General features: G+C 49.2%; 1 protein-coding gene across 1 annotated transcript in view; it reads right to left on the bottom strand.

Annotated features, from left to right (window-relative positions):
* Positions 1–17,413, bottom strand: part of EXOC6B (exocyst complex component 6B) — a 191,683-nt gene extending 174,270 nt beyond the window's left edge. Inside the window, exon 1 of the mRNA XM_083188828.1 lies at positions 17,241–17,413. Coding sequence (XP_083044954.1) covers positions 17,241–17,329 — 89 coding nt within the window. The 5' untranslated portion in view covers positions 17,330–17,413. The remainder of the gene's footprint in view (positions 1–17,240) is intronic.
* Between the last annotated feature and the right edge of the window lie 4,502 nt (positions 17,414–21,915).

Below are 21,915 nucleotides of genomic sequence, written 5' to 3' on the forward strand. Positions count from 1 at the left end.
AAGCCTGGATATCACTAAAACCTGCACTGTTAGTATGCCTTGAGGGCCGTGGTTGGGAATGCCTGCTCTACATTATAGACTATTATATACCATTATGCCTACCCGCAGTGTACACGAAGGCGGCGCTTTGAGATGACATCATCTCCAAGTGCCGGGACCGCGATCATCCCCAACAGGACCGCCGATCGCCATGCTGGAGGCAAGCCCAGCACCAAGTTAAGCTGCTGGACTGCCCCAGCCCCCATTCGTTGTCTGCTATGTGCTAATGTTCCCGCCTACATCGGGCTCCATGTTGACCGCAAGACGCTGCGGTCTGGAGGTTGGGCTTCCTCCATTGATGTAAACGGAAGCCAGGTCGGATGACCCAGCGTACCTGTTAACACTGCCCTCTACCCAGGTCCTAGCCATGTTCAACCTGGGTAGAAGTCCTGTGGACCTGGGTAGAAGTCCCATGTAAATGGACACTGGTTGACCCATTTACATTTGTAAAAGGGGTATAATATAATGGCTAATCCAATCTATGTATCAAGGAGTAGCAAGAAAGTTCCTTTTGAACTTGTATATTATATAAAGCTATCATCACAATTATATCCACTTTAACTTTTGCAGTGTTTTGTGTTATTGTTTACAGTGTGATTAGATCCCATATTTAAACTAAAGCCCAATACACACGAGGTGACCCTGGCCGCCACCGCTGATATAGCTAATGATATCGTCCACAGACATTGAGTGTACACACACTGAACAATATCGGGATCCAATGAACATGCCGGCCCTTTGGCTATATTGCCAAACTGACCTGCATGTTCAGCAGACATCAATGGTCATTAGAGATGAGCGGGAGTGGGCATCGTTAATGACATTGAGTGTGCACACTAGAGCAGCCGTGTCCAAACTAGCTCCAGATGTTTAACTACACATCCCAGCATGCCTTGCCATGGTTTTAGAATTCCCCATTAGCAGAACTGTGGCAAGGCATGATGGGACTTGTAGTTTCACAACAGCTGGAGGGCTATACTTTGCCCATGCCTGCACTAGAGGATATAGTAAAAGATATCGCTCAGAAATCCCCCGGGTGATATTAAGTTGATTGTGCTGGTGGGGGCGCAAGAAACTGGGCGCCCATTGTATTTTCAAGCATGTTGTGCCCAAATAGACTAAGTGCAGAGTGGCTAAGCCCTTTTGAACTACTGGGTGCGCTGATGAAATGCACCTATAAGCCAGACTGTCCGCACATTACTGCCCACCTCCTCACAGGGATATGGGCAAACCCAGCACTGGCGTAAGATCAGGGCAACAGTACAAAGAAAAATGCTAGGTGCATTACGGCTTTATTTATTGATGCATTTTTGTAAATCAGTTTTTCTTTGCATTATTTTGCTATTATACTATAATTTTATCCTGCGGGAATCCTGTTCTGTTCTACTACATACACCATGGAACCTACCCCTTTTTCACCGGCCTTAAAACCCGGGTTTTTGCTGGGTTGACCCGGGACTTAGGTCAGTGACCTGGCTTTTTATTCCTGTGATACAAGCAGGGTTTTTAGCGGGTAAAACATGGGTAACGAGCTGTGGAAACGGCTCTTACCAGTGTTTTTTTGGGGCAGGGTAGGCTGGCCATTACGCAACAGCCTCTCCCTGTCTGTCCGCCTGCTTGCTGCTGCCAGTCCACCTATGACCGTCCATCTGCCTACCGGTGTCCACCCACCTATGCCCACTCTACGCTGACCGAGTCCCTCATGTTATACCGAGTAGAGGATGCCAGCTGCCCGGTTGCCTGTGCTCTCTGTCCGCCCATGGTGTTTCCCACTGCCCTGCTTTGCCGAGTTTGCCCTCGGTGGACAAGGTGCCTACCTGGGAAAAACCTGGTAATACAGTGCAGTAGAAATGGAGACCCGCTAAAATCCCAGGTCAAAAGTCCCGGGTTTGACACAGGTTATGGATGGAAAATACCGGGTTATTACCTGGTAACGGGTTTTCCTCTACTCCGCCATGGCAGCCATCATGAATGGGTTTCTCCCTGCTGGGTTGTGCTTTTGGAAAGGAAAAAAAGACCTCTGGATCCTATAAGAAGGCTCCTCCTCCGAACACCAGTGTCTTACATTCTTCAGCTTTAAAATAAACGAACATAATTATTCCACATACACCCCCCTCCAACTCAAGGGTGGGAAATACCGCTGCCATGGCGGAGTAGAGGAAAACCCGTTACCAGGTAATAACCCGGTATTTCCTCTGCCTCCGCCATGGCAGCCATCATGAATGGGTCATGCCCAAGCAGTACTGTATTTCATAGGGAGGGTATACTCACGTATAACTTAGGAACAGGCCGCCGGCCATATAATGCTTAACTCAAATAGAACGTTTCTTCACGTTTTAATTTACTGCCGCACTCAAGATCTTCCTCCCAAACTTAGCATCTGCGGAAGACCAGACGTCTATTCTGTAATGCTTTGTAAACGTGTGCGGTGAGGACCATCCTGCGGCCTTGCAAATTTCTGTCAGTGATGCAGATCCTTTCTCTGCCCATGACGACGCCATTGATCGCGTTGAGTGCGCTTTAAACCCTTCTGGTGGCTCCTGTTGTCTTATGACATATGCTTGTCGGACACAACTTTTAATCCACCTTGATAAAGTCTGTTTAGAGGCTCTTTGCCCTTTTCTTTCTCCCTCTGATAATATAAATAAATTGTCGGCTTTACGAAACTCGGCCGTCCTTTGCTTGTAAATGGACAGGGCTCTGACCAAGTCAAGACAGTGTAACCTGCTTTCTTTACTATTCGTCGGATTTGTGCAGAACGTAGGCAATATGATCTCCTGATTGATATGGAACTCTGACGTCACCTTCGGTACAAACATTGGGTTAGTCCTTAAGACTACTTTATCCGTATATATTTTGAAGTATGGCTCTTTTATCCACAGTGCTTGGAGTTCTGATACCCTACGAGCTGAGGTCATGGCCACTAGAAATAATACTTTCCATGACATAAACTTTAAGGCCACTTCTTGTAGTGGCTCAAACGGAGACTCTGTCAGTACCCCTAGCACCAGATTCAAGTCCCACGAGGGTATCGGACTTCTCACCCTCGGTTTAATTCTTCTTACTGCTTGCATGAATCTTTGTACATACCTGTTCTTGGCTATGTCCCAATCCAAGATGCATGATATTGCTGAGACCTGCACTTTCAGAGTACTTGGGGAGAGGTTCATTAGCAGCCCTTCTTGTAGGAAGGAAAGTATGGTAGCTATACTACGAGGATTCTTCCTATTCTCCTTCGCCCAAAACGCATACTTCTTCCAAACTCTATAGTACACCTTCATGGTAACCGGCTTCCTTGCCTTCAGCAAGGTCTCCACTACACCTTCACTGAACCCCTTTGCTTTTAGACTTCCGACTTCAGCAACCAAGCCGTCAGTTTCCACGATTCCGGCTGCTCCTTGCATACCTGTCCTTGTACAAGTAGATCCTTGGTTGAAGGTAGTGTCCATGGATCATCTATTGCCAACTTCTGAACCGTATTGAACCATGCCCTGTGAGGCCAATATGGCAGGATCACTATTACTTCGATTTTCTCTCTCTGCAGTTTCCTCAGCAGCTTCTGAATCATCGGTATTGGGGGAAAAACATAAGCCCTCTCTATGTCCCATGGCACCGACAGGGCGTCTACTTGTTCTGCCAGCGGCTCCCAGAACCTGGCGAAAAATCTGGGTACTTTTTTGTTTCTTGCCGTCGCCATAAGGTCTACCTGTGGACGTCCCCATCTTTGCACCAGCTTCTCGAATACCCTTTGGTTGAGGCCCCATTCTCCTGGTAGGCATTCTATCCTGCTTAATTGGTCTGCCACCACATTTTCTTTCCCTGCTAGGTAAACTGCCGTGATGCTCAGGACCCAGGCTTCCGCCCACTCGAACAGTTTGGTGGCCACATCCATCAAAGCTCTGCTTCGTGTGCCCCCCTGTCGATTCACATAGGCCACTACCACCTGGTTGTCGGTCCTCACGATCAGTTCTGTCCCTTGTAATTGGTTCTGAAACCAACTGCAGGCTCTGACCACCGCCTCCATTTCTCGCAGATTGGAGTGAGCTTCCTTCCAGTCTTGTTGCCACTTTCCTTGGGCCACCTGATAATTGCAGGTTGCTCCCTAGCCTGTTTCGCTGGCGTCCGTGGTCAGCGTAACCTGTGGTTTTGTGCCAAAGTATCTTCCTGCTGTCAGCCTGTCTTCTACTGCCCACCAGTCTAAGTCTTGTCTGGCCCTTGTGGACAGGATTATTCTTTGGGACAGGTCCTTTGAGTTTTTGTTCCACTGTAGGAGGAAACAGCTCTGTAGCTTCCTTGTATGGAACCTTGCCAAAGGAACTACCTCTATCGCCGATGCCATCAGACCTAGCACCTCCATGCAGCCTCGTGAGGATGCAACGCGTCTTCTTTTCAGGTTTTTTACTTGGTGGATTAGCTTCTTCCTTCTGACTTCTGTTAAGGAAATTTTTTGCTCTTTTGTATTGACTACTACCCCCAGGTATGTTATTTCTTGAGCTGGAACAAGCTGACTCTTTTCGTAATTCACCAGCCATCCGTGTTCCAACAGGCACTGCACCACCCTGTCTGTGTGCTCTTGGGCCTTCTCCTCGGAGTCTGCGACTATTAGAATGTCGTCGAGGTAAGGAAATAGTCTTATCCCGCTTTGTCTTAGTGCGGCTACCAACACGACCAGCACTTTGGAGAATGTTCTCGGGGATGTCGCCAACCCAAATGGTAGGGCGTTGAACTGATAACTCTTGCCCATCAGCCTGAACCTTAGGTATTTTCGATGGCTTATGCAAATTGGAACGTGCAAGTAGGCGTCTTTGAGATCTATCGATGTCATGAAGTCCTTTTGACTTAAGTCTAGTATCACTGATTTGATGCTGTCCATTTTGAAGGATTTTACCTCTATGAACTGATTGAGTCGTCTCAGATCTAGTATGGTACGAAATCCCCCTGTTGCTTTTTTTACTAAAAAGAAACGGGAAAAACATCCCCGAAATTCCTGACCTTCTGGCACAACGCTGATTACTTCCTGTTCCAGCATCTCTTGCAAACTTGCTACTAAGGCATTTCTCTCCTCCCTGTTTTTGGGAATTGGAGACTGAACAAAAAACTCTCCGGGGACTTTGTTGAACTCCACTTTGTACCCGGAGGATACTACCTCTTGGACCCACTTGTCTCCAGTGGTCCTGGACCAGACGCTTGCAAATTTCAGCAGCCTGGCCCCTACTGTTTGTGACCTGACGTCACTGTGCCTCCTTTTTGGAGGAGAATTTGTCTCTATTTCTTTGGGCCCGAAAATTGCCCCTTGATACCCAGGACCCCCTCCTATAGGGTCTCCCTGGTCTATAAGCCCGTGACTCTCTGTAGTCCTGGGGCTGAAATCTCCCGAACTTGGCTGGAGGTACTCGTCTGCCTCCCTTATCTTGAGGAAGCCAGACCGACTTCCCCCCTGATATCTTGGCTACAAGCTCGTCCAATTGTTTGCCAAACAAATAGTCCCCTTGGAATGGCATGGACAGGAGTTTATTCTTGGACTGAACGTCCGCTGCCCATGGTTTTAACCATAGCGCCCTTCTTGTCGCGGCTGTCGCCGCCCCTGCTCTGGCCGACAGCCTTACTGCATCCATAGATGCCTCACAAATAAATTCTACTGCCAGCTGCACGTCCTGTACAACTTTTAACAGTTCCGAACTTGCAAGGTCATCCAGAATATCACCCTCTAGTTGCTGACACCAGCCTCTTACTATTCTGGAAGTCACAGCCATAGCTGACGCTGCTTTCAGGGAAGCCCCCGAAATTAAATGCTGTTTCCTTAGGCCCAACTCGATCTTACGGTCCATTGGATCTTTAAAGGCGTTGGCCTCTTCCAGTGGCAGTGTCGTTTTCTTCGACAGCCTCGCCACCGCCGCATCTATTTTCGGTGCTTCCTCCCAAGAGAGTACCTGCGCCTTATCAAAGGGGTACATCTTGTTAACCTTCCCCGGAATAGCCACTCTTTTATCTGGCTGTTTCCATTCCTCCGTTATTATGTCTCTCAGGGTTTGAGACAGGGGGAACGTTTTGGTTTTCTGCTTCTTATCTTTAAAAAGCATCTCCTGCAAGCTCACATCCTCCTGCTTGTCCTCAATATTTAATGATTTATAAATCCGGACCAAAAGATTGTCGACCATGTCGGCATTGAAGTCCGAGTCCGACCTATCCTGTCCTGGATCCTCCTCGTCATAATCTTCTAGGTCACCTCCCAGCCCACTAGGACCGGCCAACTGACCCGCTGTGTCCTCTGTATCCTCATTCAGCACATAACTTTTCCGTTTGACGGGCGTTTTGCCCGTATCCTCCTTAGGTGCAAACGTATCAGCCAGGGCTGTTTTCAACATTTGTACCAGGCTCGCCATTTGAGCCGGGGGAAACAACTGAGACGCCTTACAGCCTTCACATATATTCCCTACATGCTTGTCCGGCAGCGTCTTGTCACATGTTGAGCATTTGTTATGCACCAATCTCTTCTGCTTACTTTTCCCTTTATCTTTGCTAGACTCCGACCTAAAACAATATTACCAGTCACTACAACTACTCACAACACCAACACTAAGTGGACACCCTACACCACACATTGCTCACCCCGTTTTTGCACTAGACTGTCTGTCTTCCTCCATCATGAGTAGTGCGCCTCTCTATAACAACACAGTCACGTCTATTAACCACTGTTAAAAACTAGCCCACATTATAAAACATAGCCAGCCATAACTCACCTCCGCGTCTGTCAACTTTCCCACGCCTGATCCGCTCACCAGAAACCAGCGCTCTGCTTCCTCCCACGTTATGGACAGGACTCTGCCCGCTATGCTTCCAGACCTCAGATCAGCGTGACACTGACAAACCGCAGCTAAGACCTGACGCGTACCGGAAGTCGCGCCCTAATGACGCGCTTCCTCTGAGTACACGCTACGCGCACTACTCGGCGCCCGCCCTTAGCACAGAGCTAGGGCAGGGGAGCGTGTGCCGGCAACCTCCGTGTCTGGCTCAGTACCTGTCTCCCCTGGGCGCCGCCGTACAGCTACCCCATGGGGCCCGCATTCGGCATCAAGAGCTTATGCTCTCCCTCTCCACTGCATGAAGCCAAGGCAGCTGCAGGGAGCGACAGTCTCTGTTTTAAGGTGAGCTGGTGTCCACATGCATGCACTACCCGGAAAGGAAAAAAAGACACTGGTGTTCGGAGGAGGAGCCTTCTTATAGGATCCAGAGGTCTTTTTTTCCTTTCCAAAAGCACTACCCAGCAGGGAGAAACCCATTCATGATGGCTGCCATGGCGGAGGCAGAGGAAAGCGGTATATTTAGAGGCTGTTCCAGAAGTGGAACCCCCGTAATACCAGTAAGGGGTTACAGAAGAACGGGGCAGCTTATTGTCAAAACATATATAACAAAGGAGTTATAGTGAACCATGAAAAATGCGGCAAAGTAAGAACAGTTATTATTCGCATGCCAACCTGCCTGTCCTCACCAAACCTCCAATCAGAGTGCCCCCACCACACCAGCAATCATGTATGACACCACACATTTTCTCAATAGTATAATTGAGAAATACTAACATACGAGTGCTATCAGGCATAGCAGTGCGCTCTGAGATCCCCAATCACCGCGATCAGTCCTCTGGTGACCCCTAGAGTGGCACTACCTGAGGGCAGCAGCAGCAGCTGGCAATGCTCATCCCAGTCTTGGTTGTGTGCAGATTGTAATAATTCTAATATTAAGCACTAAGTGGCTGTTACCAAATTATAACTCCTGTAATATGGTCATCATGAGCTGAGAACGCTCCGGTCACACGGTCTAGAACCTGTGTATATGCAGAGAGTAAGACCTTCATTGCATGTTATGTATAGGTGCACCTGCTCATTCCCATGGTGATACAAGTGGTATGATACTTGGGTGGTACAGGACATATATAGTTATACATTGCAGGACCACTAAATCTCATCAGGAAAGTTGCTAGGTTACAAAATCTATGTAATGGTTAGCATTACTGCATCACAGCGCTGAGGTCATGGGTTCAATACCCACCATGGCTAACTGTGCAGAGTTTGTATATTCTCCCCATGCTTGCGTGGGTTTCCTTCGGGTACTCCGGTTTTCTCCCACAATCCAAAATATACTGGTAGGTTAATTGGCTTCCAACAAAATTAACCCTAGAATGTCTGTGTGTGCCTGTACATGTGGTAGGGAATATAGATTGTAAGCTCCACTGGGGCAGGGACTGATGTGAATGTTCAAATATTCTCTGTACAGCGCTGCGGAATATGTATGCGCTATATAAGAAACTGTTAATAAATAAATAAATAATAAATACAGTTATTACTCCTCTGAGGTGAAGTACTGCCAGTGACCACTAGAGGCCACTCAACTGACCAAATCACTCCTTTGTCAAAGTGAAAGTCCAAACTGTCACAGTTCAAAGTGAAAGTACGGTACTTGTTTTCTAGAACGGCGCCCAGATTTTCTACGTACGCAAACGTAGGGAAATCACATCGCATTGCATGGGCCATTTTAGTGCCGTGCAATGCGATTTTTTTATGTAATTCATTCACTGCTCTGTGTGACCCAGGGGATCGCATTGCATCTTCCGCAAAATCGAATGCGATAGCTATACAATAATATCATTGTATGACATACAATGATGTTTTACGCACACCCCCCCCCCACTATCCACGCCACCCCTGAGGGGCGGCGGAACGCAGCCTCCAACATTTCATACGCCCACTATCCACGTTCGTGTGGAGTCAATTTTATATAGTGTGGCGAGCGCAGCGAGCCCCGCGAGGGGACGTGGATTACTTTACATGAATTCCGCGTCCGCTCGCCACGCTTCGGGCTCGGTGGCTTCAGACTCCAGGTGTTAGATATATGGAACCACACTGACCTTGGTGTTGGTCCCTATGTGCCTGGAAAGGTTTCTTTACAGCGCATCCATTATCTTCCAAAACAATGATGAAGGAGGAGGAAAGAGGCCACATATGTTATATTACTGACCTGGGAACTGGTCCCTATCTGCACATAAAGGTTTCTTTACTCCATCTTCATAAATCACATGCCACGCTGGTAAGAACATTACTGACCTGGGAAACAATCCCTATTTTCACATCAAGGTTTCTTTTACATCCAATTGGTCACCGAATCTGGATGTGGACTCAGTTCTCCAAAATGTTGGTTTATTGAAGAAATAAAAAATAAAAAAACAGTAAAAGCCACACTAAAATGGAATTAATACTGGAACAGATACAAGGGGCCCATAAGCAAACAAATAGATCCTCCTCACCCGGACTGAGTAGGAGAACAGTGATGGCACAGATGAACTGGGTAAATATGGGTGCCACCTGCAATCACATTCCCATCACACCAACGCGTCTCTGATCATATCCTTCCTCAGGGTGTGAAGGCAGGGTTGTTATACCCAGCTGGTAAGGAGGTGGCATTAGCTTAGGGTGAACTTCAAAACACTGTTTAGTCCCACATTCTGATAACACCAAATTCCAGACTTAATAGAACATTTCATACATCATTATATACCAGTGGTTCTCAACCTCGGTCCTCAGGATCCCCAACAGTGCATGTTTAACAGGTCACCCGGCAGGTGCACTCATTACTAACAGACACATTTTAACAGATCAAAGGTGGATCTAATTATTCCACCTGTGATTCTGTGAGGTGACCTGGAAAACATGCACTGTTGGGGGGTCCTGAGGACCGAGGATGAGAATCACTGCTATATACAATAAAAGACCACCTAGTTTTACATACAATAAATTCATAATAAATACACTGCACATAATTACCAAATTTTTTTAATATTCCGGATGTCCGCCATATGCATTTGCAGCCGTTTTCGCGCTGTTTCTCCTTGTCTATATGGAACTTCCCCAGGTCAGAAATGTTCTTACCAGCGTTGTGTGTGATTTATGAATTTGGAGTAAAGATACCTTTATGTGCACATAGGGACCAGTTCCCAGGTCAGTACTGTTCTTACCAGCGTGGCATGTGATTTATGAGTTTGTAGCAAAGCTACCTTTATGTGCACATAGGGACCAGTTCCCAGGTCAGTACTGTTCTTACCAGCGTGTCATGTGATTTATGAATTTGGAGTAAAGATACCTTTATGTGCACATAGGGACCAGTTCCATAACATATGTGGTATCTTTCCTCCTCCTTCCCCATTGTTTTTGAAGATAACGGATGCGCTGTAAAGAAACCTTTCCAGGCACATAGGGACCAACGCAAAGGACAGTGTGGTTCCATACATCTAACATCTGGAGTCTGAAGACACTCTGTGGGCAGAGACCACACACAAAATAGAATGATATAAAAAGCTCCCTACGGCTCACCATTCCTATACAGATACACAGGGCCTTATTCTAGTTCACTCTTTCTGACAAAATCCTTCTTAGATGGACAAAACCATGTGCACTGCAGGTGGGGCAGATGTTACTTGTGCAGAGAGAATTCAATTTGGGTGGGGTTTTACTTTAAAGCAAGCTCTATATTGCAGTGTAAAAATAAAGCAGCCAGTATTTACCCTGCACAGAAACAAAATAACTCACCCAAATCTAACTCTCTCTGCACATTTTACATCTGCCCCCCTGCAGTGCACATGGTTTTGTCCATCTAAGAAGGATTTTGTCATTCTACACGCAGCCTAAACACACAGCAATGCAGGGTCATTTTCTAAGCGATCTAGTCAGCTCTCTTAGAAAATGGCTACAAATCGCTATATGTGTAGGCCCCATTACAGTATTTAGGTGTCTGCATAAAGCCATCAGGATCACAAAACGCCAACAACAAACATTGCATGGGATATGAAATACACCAGCTTCTTATCTGATCGCACACCCCAGGCGTAGCTGGAAATAGCTCCTTACTACCGCGACTGCCTGCACAGGAAGAACACAAGACACCGATCTGCTTTCCTGCATGGAACAGAGCAGAATTAAACATCTACTTACTCAGGATATCCTAAAATAGGAGAATACATCACAGCACACAGGCTGGCCACAGTGATCAGGGGCTGCTGTACTCAACAGAGAAACAGAATTTGCCGGCAGATGAAGGCAGCTTGGCCCATCTAAACGGCCCTAAACACACTACATGAATTGGTTCCTAATAACCGTAAAGTCCCATAGACACTAGACGATATGAACGATGTTCAATATCATCAGTGTTTTCTCTGAACTCTCGGGCAAACGATATTGAGCATACTGACTGAACGATATCTGTATACAATATTGTTTAGTAATGTCACCGGGACCTGCAGGTCATTGGCTATATACCTGCATGTTCAGCAGACAAGAGGGGTTGTAAACCAGGGGTGGGGAACCTCAGGCTAGGGGGCCATATGCGGCCCCCGTGGCCAGTCTGAATGGCCCTCCCACCTGCCAGGCAGCTTTGCCAGGAGTCAAGTACAGGGGGAATCTCGCGAGAGGACGGTAGTTCTTGCGAGATTCCTCTTAATAAACAGCAACCAGAGACTGTCAGTCCTATTCAGTGGCAGCCGCCGGAGCGTGGGACGGCTGCAGCAGGACTTTGGCATGTATTCAATGCTTTTTGCGAGTCAGGCTCACTGTTCGCTCCTGCATGTCACCGTGACCTCGCTGAAGCACTCACCACTTTTAATCATCTCCTCCTTTCTGTCTGTCTCCTTATTCAACGCTTCTGCAGCTCACCATCCCTTTTTGCGAACTCTGCATAATTATGCGAGGGGAAAAGGGTGAGCTGTAGCAGGAGAGATCAGGTTTCTCCTGCTCTCCATGTGAGGTGTGCAGACTTGTGTTTGAGCAGTGTGTTCGGGGGATCTGTGGATTTTGGCTTCTGAACAGGTTTAAGGTTAGTGTTTTGTGCATTGTTTTTATGACAACACATGGCTGTGTGACAATTTTAATTGGGTTTGTGGCTGCAGACTGGTGCTGTGTATTTTGTCCTCATTTATTCTTATTATTGTGTTGTGCTTTGGCCTTTCAGTGCCCTGGGTTTTTATTTTATAATTGTTAGCGTTTTTAAATGCCTTTTTAGGGGCTTTGGTTTAGTTTTTTTTTTTTTTAATACACCCCTAAATTGTGGTTTTATGTTAGGTGGGGTCTCCCTGAGCTTCCCTGCCTGCTGCATGCTGTTTTATGTAAGGGGGGTCTAACTAGGAGCATTACTGATTTCTTATTGGATACCATTAAAATAACTTATTAAATTCCAAATAAATTAATATAGAAGTACAGCATTATGGCACTTGCAATAAATACATTAGAGTACATTTTTTTTAATTTATAAACCATAAAAAACAAAAAAAATAACAACTTTAACAAAGATAGCCCTACAGTTCACCTAAAAAAGATGCCGAGGGAAAAATGGAGAACTGCTCTAAAAAAAGAAACCAGCAGGACTCGCAATTTGTGCATTGAATACACTTTTGGAGAGAGACACTAAAATCCCCATTGAACAGAAATGGTGAGAAGTGCAGGGTGAACTGAGTTAGCTTCGCAAAATATTTTTGGAGAAGCAACAGAGCTGAATAGAGCAGAGGTTCCCAATCTTTTTTGATTCACGGCACCCTAGAGTATCAGAATTTTTTTCATGGCACCCCTAAGCCCCCAAATAAATAATTCGATTGAGTTTATATGTGATTCTTAGCGTCAGTTATATGGTAAAGGGCAGGATTTGCTTCTGTTTGTGCACGTTTTATGATTGACAGCCACCAGCACCGGTTTTGCTCATAAATAATTAACCATTAATAATTTGAATTGGTGCTGGACCACCAACCCACGGCACCCCTGCATGTGTCCCGAGGCACCCCAGGGAGCCACGGCACACAGTTTGGGAACCACTGGAATAGAGGGAAGCACAAAATAGGAGAGAAAAGTTCACCACTCTCCAAAAAACATGCACTCTCACCGTTTTTTACGGCGACATAGGAGCATTGAATACATGCCAATGTGTAAGAGAAATTTTTACATATGGCCCCCGAAGGATTTTTTTCCCCATACAAACGGCCCTTGGCACAAAAAAGGTTCCCCACCCTTGTTGTAAACGATGCAGGGGAGCGTTCATCATTAACGATGTTGGTGTACACCAGGCATGTCCAAACTATGGCCCTCCAGCTGTTGTGAAACTACATATTCCAGCATGCCTTGCTATAGTTTTTGCATTCCCTAATACCAAAACTGTGGCAAAGCATGCTGGGATGTGTAGTTTCACAACAGCTGGAGGGCCATAGTTTGGACATGCCTGGTGTACACACTAGAGTCTAGACAATATCGTAAAAGAGATCACTGAAGGCCCTTCTGAGCGATTTTTTACAATATCCTCTAGTGTGTATGGGGCTAAACTGCATTTTCTTTTTATTGTGGGAGGAAACTGGAGTACCCTGAGGAAACTCACACAAGCATGGGGAGAACGTACAAACTCAATGGTGGGAATCGGACCCATGACCTCAGTCCTGTGAGGCAGTAATGCTAACCCTTAAGTGGCTTCGGCAGATCTTATTGACAGAGCTATCACTGGGTGCTGCAATGTCACGCGAGATGTTACGGGCTATAAGGGAAGGGGACAAGATTCAGGAACAGAATGCCACCGATTGTGTTATCATTAGAGCACAACATAAACTACTGCAAAAATAACTCCACTTTTGTATGAAGAAGATCTTCTACTAAGAACCGTTGTAATTACAAAAAAAAAAAAAAAGTTATTTTTAGTCTATATGGAGCCAATTTTAGTGCACTTCACTATTTGACCTTATGACACTTGATCAGACACGTTGGAAGTGTTGGTCGGCAAATAACCACTTACTGCAGAAGTAACCCGGCTGCTGGGCTTCCTGTGAATGAGCCAAGCCACCCGGCAGCAAAGTCAGGAGTAGGGAGAAAGAATGACTCTCACACTGAATCATGGTGCTGGCTGCACGCAGGGTGTGTACTTGTGGTGCAAAGATAATGAGAGCCGAATAGCCAATAAGATACCATTTCAGATCCAAGTAAATCCAGATCTGCACATCTCTAATAAGAAGTGCAGGCGTAATACAGAGGTGGATGCATTGCCGATATTTTCCCAAATGAACAATGTTTTGACTACTGTACAAGACGCCTGAGCCGCCACAGACTTGCATCATCGGTCGCAGTGTGGTTAAAAGTTAGGGAACATGGAGTGGCCTGTCACTGGCCCTGGCAGCTTAGTTGCGATGGACACTCTGAACGATCATAAGGGGGCTCAGCAGCCCGATGGTGAACCCAATGATCATCCGATGCTGCATCTTCGCACACAATTGGTGGATCTCAGAAGCCGGCGGTGGGTGTCTCATTACAAAACACAACTCCTGCGACGTATGCACATCTTCCCAGGTGCGCCACGTACTAAGAAACAGCAGTGACCCGATTTGCATCCACCTGTGATACAGGCCCTGTATCTGTAAGGAAGCTGCTTAGAGACAACAGAGTACTTGACACTCTTCCAGCATTACTCACACACCGGGGATATGTATATGCCATCTGAGAGCAACAGAACAAGCAGCATGTCTGCTCTCACTCCCAGAGACATAACCAGGAAATATGGCCGTGCACAATTACCTACTATCTGACACAGGGCAGAGTAACGGTAAGAGACACTTGCAGCAAGCACTGACAGCATGTATTCCTGAGCATCGAACATGCATGTAGTCAACAGAAAAATAGCACCGAGAGTTGTGCAGAGAGGAAAAACACTGCTCAATAACTTCCAGGCGTAGATGGACTATACACAAGCAGACTGATTGGCAGCTTTGAGCGGTGGATTTAAAACAAAAGCGGTAAGTGCTAGGTCTGATTTATCATTACAGCTGCTGTTTTAAATCCAGTGCTCAAAGCAACCAATCATAGGTGATAAACCGACGGTAAGTAAGTCTGCCCAATGGGCTCTGACCGATGTAGGAATCATTACACGGATATACTTCTGTCTGCCTTATACATGAAGCTGGGAGACTGCGTCAGCTTGCAGTAGGGCACAGTAAGTTTCACAGGGCGTGTTACAGCAGCAGCCAGCCGTGTCCTCAGGGCCGGCTCTCTTGTCTAACAGGGCGAAAGCATGTAATAAAGGGAATAATAGCAGCACCCAGACATCACTGCAATCTGCAGAGACCGATGAGATCAAGAGTCAGTGAACACCTCTCCAACCCACCCCATGCTTCAGCTGTCATTCCAACCAACCTCTGCTGTCACACTAACTCCCATTCCTCTACCTTCCCACTGGCATGATTGACTTCACTACTCCAACTGCTTTCACCATCACACTGACCATACTCCCCAGCTTCCAGTCAAACACCCCCATCCAAATCTCTGCCTTGACACCAACCCCACTCAAAAGCTCCTACGTTTCTTCCTTCCTACTGAATCAGCACCAGTGCTCACACCATACCAATCCCACTGTGCACCAGACCCCATGGCTTTCACCATCCCAAAATCAATGTGCAAGAGCTCCTACACCTCCAGCAACCTCCTAGTCCTGCACCGTCCCACCGGGCACAGACACCAGCTCCCACAACCACCCTGCACCGTACCACCGGCCACAGACACCAGCTCCCACAACCACCCAGTCCTGAGCCGTCCCACCGGGCATAGACACCAGCTCCAACAACCACCCAGTCCTGCGCCGTCCCACCGGGCACAGACACCAGCTCCCACAACCACCCAGTCCTGCGCCGTCCCACCGGGCACAGACACCAGCTCCCACAACCACCCAGTCCTGCGCCGTCCCACCGGGCACAGACACCAGCTCCCACAATCACCCTGCACCATCCCACTGGGCGCAGACATAAGCTCCCACAACCTCCAAGTCCTGCGCCGTCCCACCGGGCACAGACACCAGCTCCTACAACCACCCTGTCCTGCGCCATCCCACCGGGCACAGACACCAGCTCCCACAACCACCCTGTCCTGCGCCATCCCACCGGGCACAGACACCAGCTCCCACAACCACCCTGTCCTGCGCCATCCCACTGGGCACAGACCCCAGCTCCCACAACCACCCTGTCCTGCGCCATCCCACCGGGCACAGACCCCAGCTCCCACAACCACCCTGTCCTGCGCCATCCCACCGGGCACAGACCCCAGCTCCCACAACCACCCTGTCCTGCGCCATCCCACCGGGCACAGACCCCAGCTCCCACAACCACCCTGTCCTGCGCCATCCCACCGGGCACAGACCCCAGCTCCCACAACCACCCTGTCCTGCGCCATCCCACCGGGCACAGACCCCAGCTCCCACAACCACCCTGTCCTGCGCCATCCCACCGGGCACAGACCCCAGCTCCCACAACCACCCTGTCCTGCGCCATCCCACCGGGCACAGACCCCAGCTCCCACAACCACCCTGTCCTGCGCCATCCCACCGGGCACAGACACTAGCTCCCACAACCACCCTGTCCTGCGCCGTCCCACCGGGCACAGACACCAGCTTCCACAATCACCCTGCACCATCCCACCAGGCACAGACACCAGCTACCACAATCACCCTGCACCATCCCACCGGGCACAGACACCAGCTCCCACAATCACCCTGCACCATCCCACCAGGCACAGACACCAGCTCCCACAACCTCCCAGTCCTGCAAAGTCCCACAGGGCACAGACACCAGCTCCCACAAACTCCCAGTCCTGCGCCGTCCCACCGGCCACAGACACCAGCTCCCACAACCTCCCAGTCCTGCAAAGTCCCACAGGGCACAGACACCAGCTCCCACAAACTCCCAGTCCTGCGCCGTCCCACCGGGCACAGACACCAGCTCCCACAACCTCCCAGTCCTGCAAAGTCCCACAGGGCACAGACACCAGCTCCCACAAACTCCCAGTCCTGCGCCGTCCCACCGGCCACAGACACCAGCTCCCACAACCAGCCAGTCCTGCACCGTCCCACCAGTTATCAAACCCCCTTGTCACACAGAGAAGTCTACATACTAAACCTCAGAGAGAGAGACAAATTATCAACCAACAGGCCCCCAACTGTCATTTTTCAAACATAGCCTGTAGCATGGCAGTTGGTTGGTACTTTATCTCTCTCCATAGCTCAGTCATAGACCCCTGAACCCTCTATCGTATCCTCTTCTCCCCACGGTACCCCAGACAGAGCCCTCTTTCCCCCTTCTCCTTCCGGTCACACAGACCGCTCCGTCCCCCGGAAAGACCTCCTCCCCTGCCCACGGTCACGCAGAAACTCACCGCAGTGTGGGCCCTATGCAGGCGGTCTCCGTGCTCTCTATTTCCCGTAAGATCCGCTCATGTTCTGATGCTGTCTCCAGCTCCGCCATGTCTGCGGCACTGGGGATCCGCCCCTCTTCTCCGTCACCGCGTACCTGCCAGTACCTGCGCCGCGTCACCGCGTACGTGCGTCACCCGCGCGCTGCATCCCGGGAGTTGTAGTTCCTTACTGTCCCTCTGTGACAGAAGTCAGAACAGGAAGGGATCAAACGTGATGATAGGCGGATTGTACATGTTACAGTTAACAGTGTAAAGTGTGTCTCTGGCAGGGATAAAATAATTTACAAAAGCTTCTACAAATGAAAAGAGTTGCCTATAGTAACCAATCATATTCAGTCTATCATTTATAGCCAGAATCTAAATGGTTACTATGGGAAACATGACCTCTTTTTATTTTTAGAAGCTTTGTGGTACTTGCGTAGATTCACAGCAGCAGTCACGTAGTCAGCGTAGTGTCCCTGTCAGAATTGGCGTAGTGTTCCCGCGGCCAGCGTAGGGTTACCACCTTTTTGTTGAGAGATTCCCGGACATTGGCCCGCCCCTTGACACACCCACTGACCCATCCCAGCCCCACCCCCAGACCCGCCCCCAGACCCGCCTTATGTTGATTTTTTTTTAAAACCTTTGCTTCCATTTCATTCTTGATTTTGCATACCATAATTCCAGTTACATGTTATATCACATACATTAATGGCCATTACAAGTTATGCCACACATCGTGATGCTAATTCCGTGTTATGCCATATACCGCAATGGCCATTACACATTATGCCAGGACTCAACAGAATTTTTGCACAGGATGGACAACATGGACAGTGCGCGCCGAAGGCGCGCGTCAAATTTTTGACATAATCCCGACACACCGCAAACCCATTATATAGTATACCACATGCCATAATGGCCATTACAAGTTATGCCACACATCGTGATGCCAATTACGTGTTATGCCATGTACTGCAATGGCCATTACACATTATGCCAGGACTCAACAATTTTTTTGCAAAGGATGGACAACATGGACAGTGCGCGCCGAAGGCGCGCAGCAAAATTTTTGTCATAATGCTGACACACCGCACACCCATTATATAGTATACCACATGCCATAATGGCCATTACATTTTATGCCACACACCGTAATGCCCATTGCACATTTTAATGAACTTTGTAATTCCGATTACTCATAAGCCCACACATGATGCCCATGACATACTATATAACACACCGTAATGCCCATTACATACTATATAACACACCGTAATGCCCATTACATACTATATAACACTGCAATGCCCATTACATACTATATAACACACCGTAATGCCCATGATATACTATATAACACCGCAATGCCCATTACATACTATATAACACTGCAATGCCCATTACATACTATATAACACTACGCAATGCCCTTGACATACTATATAGCACCGCAATGCCCATGACATACTATATAACACCGCAATGCCCATTACATACTATATAACACTGCAATGCCCATTACATACTATATAACACTACGCAATGCCCTTGACATACTATATAGCACCGCAATGCCCATGTCATACTATATAACACCGCAATGCCCATGTCATACTATATAACACTAAGCAATGCCCATGTCATACTATATAACACTAAGCAATGCCCATGACATACTGTATAACACACCATACACATTTGACACATAAGTGCCACTTACCTATATGCTCAATGCCAGGGGCTTCATGCCGATGCCAAGGTGGACTGAATTTGCTCGTTGCTGAGGGGGATAGATCTGTGCCTCTGTGCTCGTTGCCGAGGGGGATAGATCTGTGCCTCTGCTCGTTGCCGAGGGGGATAGATCTGTGCCAGTGTGCTCGTTGCCGAGGGGGATAGATCTGTGCCAGTGTGCTCGTTGCCGAGGGGGATTGATCTGTGCCAGTGTGCTCGTTGCCGAGGGGGATTGATCTGTGCCAGTGTGCTCGTTGCCGAGGGGGATTGATCTGTGCCTCTGTGCTCGTTGCCGAGGGGGATTGATCTGTGCCAGTGTGCTCGTTGCCGAGGGGGATTGATCTGTGCCAGTGTGCTCGTTGCCGAGGGGGATTGATCTGTGCCAGTGTGCTCGTTGCCAAGGGGGATAGAAACCCCCTCCCCCGCCTGCGGGAGGCAGACAGGCTTGTCAGTGTGCCTGTGCCTGCCTGCCCGTCCCCTCACGTCTCCCCCGCTGTATTCGCGGGAGAGACGTGCTGCTGTGCTGTATGATTTTAACATTTCTAACTCCCGCTGCTGGACCGCTAGCCAATGGCCGTTCGCGGTCCAGCAGCCAATCAACTGGTGGCTGCTGGACCGCGAGCGGCCATTGGCTAGCGGTCCAGCAGCATATGCAGCACCGCAGCAGCACGTCTCTCCCGCATACACAGCGGGGGAGAGTCGAGACGTGAGGGGACGGGAGCAGGGCAGCGGGGGAGCGGGGAGACGAGGGGGCGGCGGCGGCGGGCGGGTTATTCCCGGACTATGTATAGCCGGTCTTAATTACCGGACTGTCCGGAGTAATCCCGGACGGGTGGTAACCCTAGGCCAGCGTAGTTATTGTAGTCAGCGTCCCTGTCAGTATCAGCATCGTGTTCCCGCAGCCAGCGCAGTCAGTACCTTCTCGGCTAGCCTGAGCTTACGTAGTTAGCGTAGTCGGTCAGTGTTATGTGTGAATGTTTTCTTTAAACAACCCCACTATCCACGTCAGCCCGAAGCGTGGCGTGCACCGCGAGGGGACGCGTTACGCGTCTTCCCGACCTGTTCATACCCCCACTATCCACATCGGCGTGGAGTTGATTCTATAAAGTGTGGCGAGCGCAGCAAGCCACCGAGCTCGAAGCGTGGCGAGCAGACGCCTTGACATGTATTCCGTGTCCCCTCGCGGGGCTCGCCACGCTTCAGACTCGGTTTACGCATCCCCACACTTTGGGCTCGGTGGCTCGCTGCACTTGCCACACTTTATAAGACCAACTCTGTGCCAACGTGGATAGTGGGGGTATGAACAGATCGGGAGGACGCGTAACACGTCCTCTTGCACGGCTCGCTTCACTCGCCACGCTGCGGGCTGGCGTGGATAGTGGGGGTTTGAAAAGGAGGCATTTGCCAGTATGTAACATGGAGCACTGACAAATGCGTCCTTTATTGTGCATTAGATGCACTTGCCCCCACACCCCCCTTTGTGCACGAGACGCACGTGCTACGGAACCCCTAACCCTATCTCCCTGAAGCGGACACAGGCAGGGTTGGCAGACAGGGGCATGGTTGCGTACCCTGCCGCAAGAATCACTGAGATGCACAAGCATCTGAGACACTCGTAGTCTCAGGCAGATTGAGCGCCTCTCCGCCGGCGCCCGCATGATTGCCTCTCCGCCAGTGTCCGCCAACGCAATGGATCTGACGGTTACCTGCGCTGCGTGAGAGGCACTCACTAGGCTTGCCAGGGATGCCGGGGACAGAGCTGCAGCTCGGGTGGACAGTACGGTGACTACGCTGCCTGATGGGAACACTACGCTGACTACGCAGGGCTGCCGTGGAGACACTACGCTAATTACACTTGGCTGCCGTTGGGCTACGCTGACAACGTAGCTTAGCCTAAGCTGAAAACGTAGCGTAGCCTGCCGCTGTGAAACTACACAAGTACCGTTTTAGTAAATTTAGCCCGCAAAGTGCAGGATACTTTCAAACTTTTGTCTTTCTAAAATTGGGACCTGCTGAAGACAGTCCGAGAAGGGGGGTGGAGCAACATGCCAGATGGACGTGCCCTCGGACAGAGGGGTGTGGCCTAGCGCTGCAACACTAGGGATCATTGCCTCAATTTTACCTATCGATGGTCATCCATTTTGTTTGACTAACTGGCCTGTGGGCCAATCAAAACACGGGGGCGGGGCTATGTGGGTTTCGGGGGGCAGAGCTATGCTCCGTGGCACAGCATTTTGAGAAAATAATGCAAAACCTCAGTTTTGCTTTGCCAACGATGGAGGGAAACCATCTGGTTCTCCCCCATCGATGGCAAAAGTATTCAACATCGGCCATGAATCATCGATGGTCGATGGCCATCCCTAGGCAACCCCCGTTTTATAATTTTATTTTGGGGGCAGGGGGGCATGTCCAGCCCCGGCCCCCTCCTTACACTCCCTACCTGCACTCTTCCCCTGCTCCCCCAACTACCCCCTCCCCGCCCACGGGACGTTGCCACCGGCAGCAGGGACAGCAGGACAGTCTCCAATTAGCTGGACTGTCCAGTGTAATGGGGACAGCTGGGAGGTTGGTTGCACTTTATATAATTCTGTGCCAGTGGGTTCTATCATATATGAGGGGGGCTATACATGTTACTTGTGTGCGTCACCAGCAGTGGGTGGATCAGGAATAATAACCCTGTGTGTAACATACCTCCCAACTGTCCCGCTTATCGCGGGAACGTCCCGATATTTTGGGACATTCCTGCGTCCCTCCCGCCGCCGGCAGTGTCCCGCGGCGGGGGGGGGGGGCAGTTGGGAGTCCCCCCCTGTAGTCCGTGAATAGACGCTGTGCGGCCGTGAGTGCAAGTGGCCATCAATGGCAGCACACTATGCAACTGATGACCATCGATGGTTGCACCCAACGATGTTCATCCCTTTTCTTT

This window comes from Crinia signifera, chromosome 1, assembly GCF_055691185.1.
Source record: "Crinia signifera chromosome 1, ASM5569118v1, whole genome shotgun sequence".
Lineage (NCBI taxonomy): Eukaryota > Metazoa > Chordata > Amphibia > Anura > Myobatrachidae > Crinia > Crinia signifera.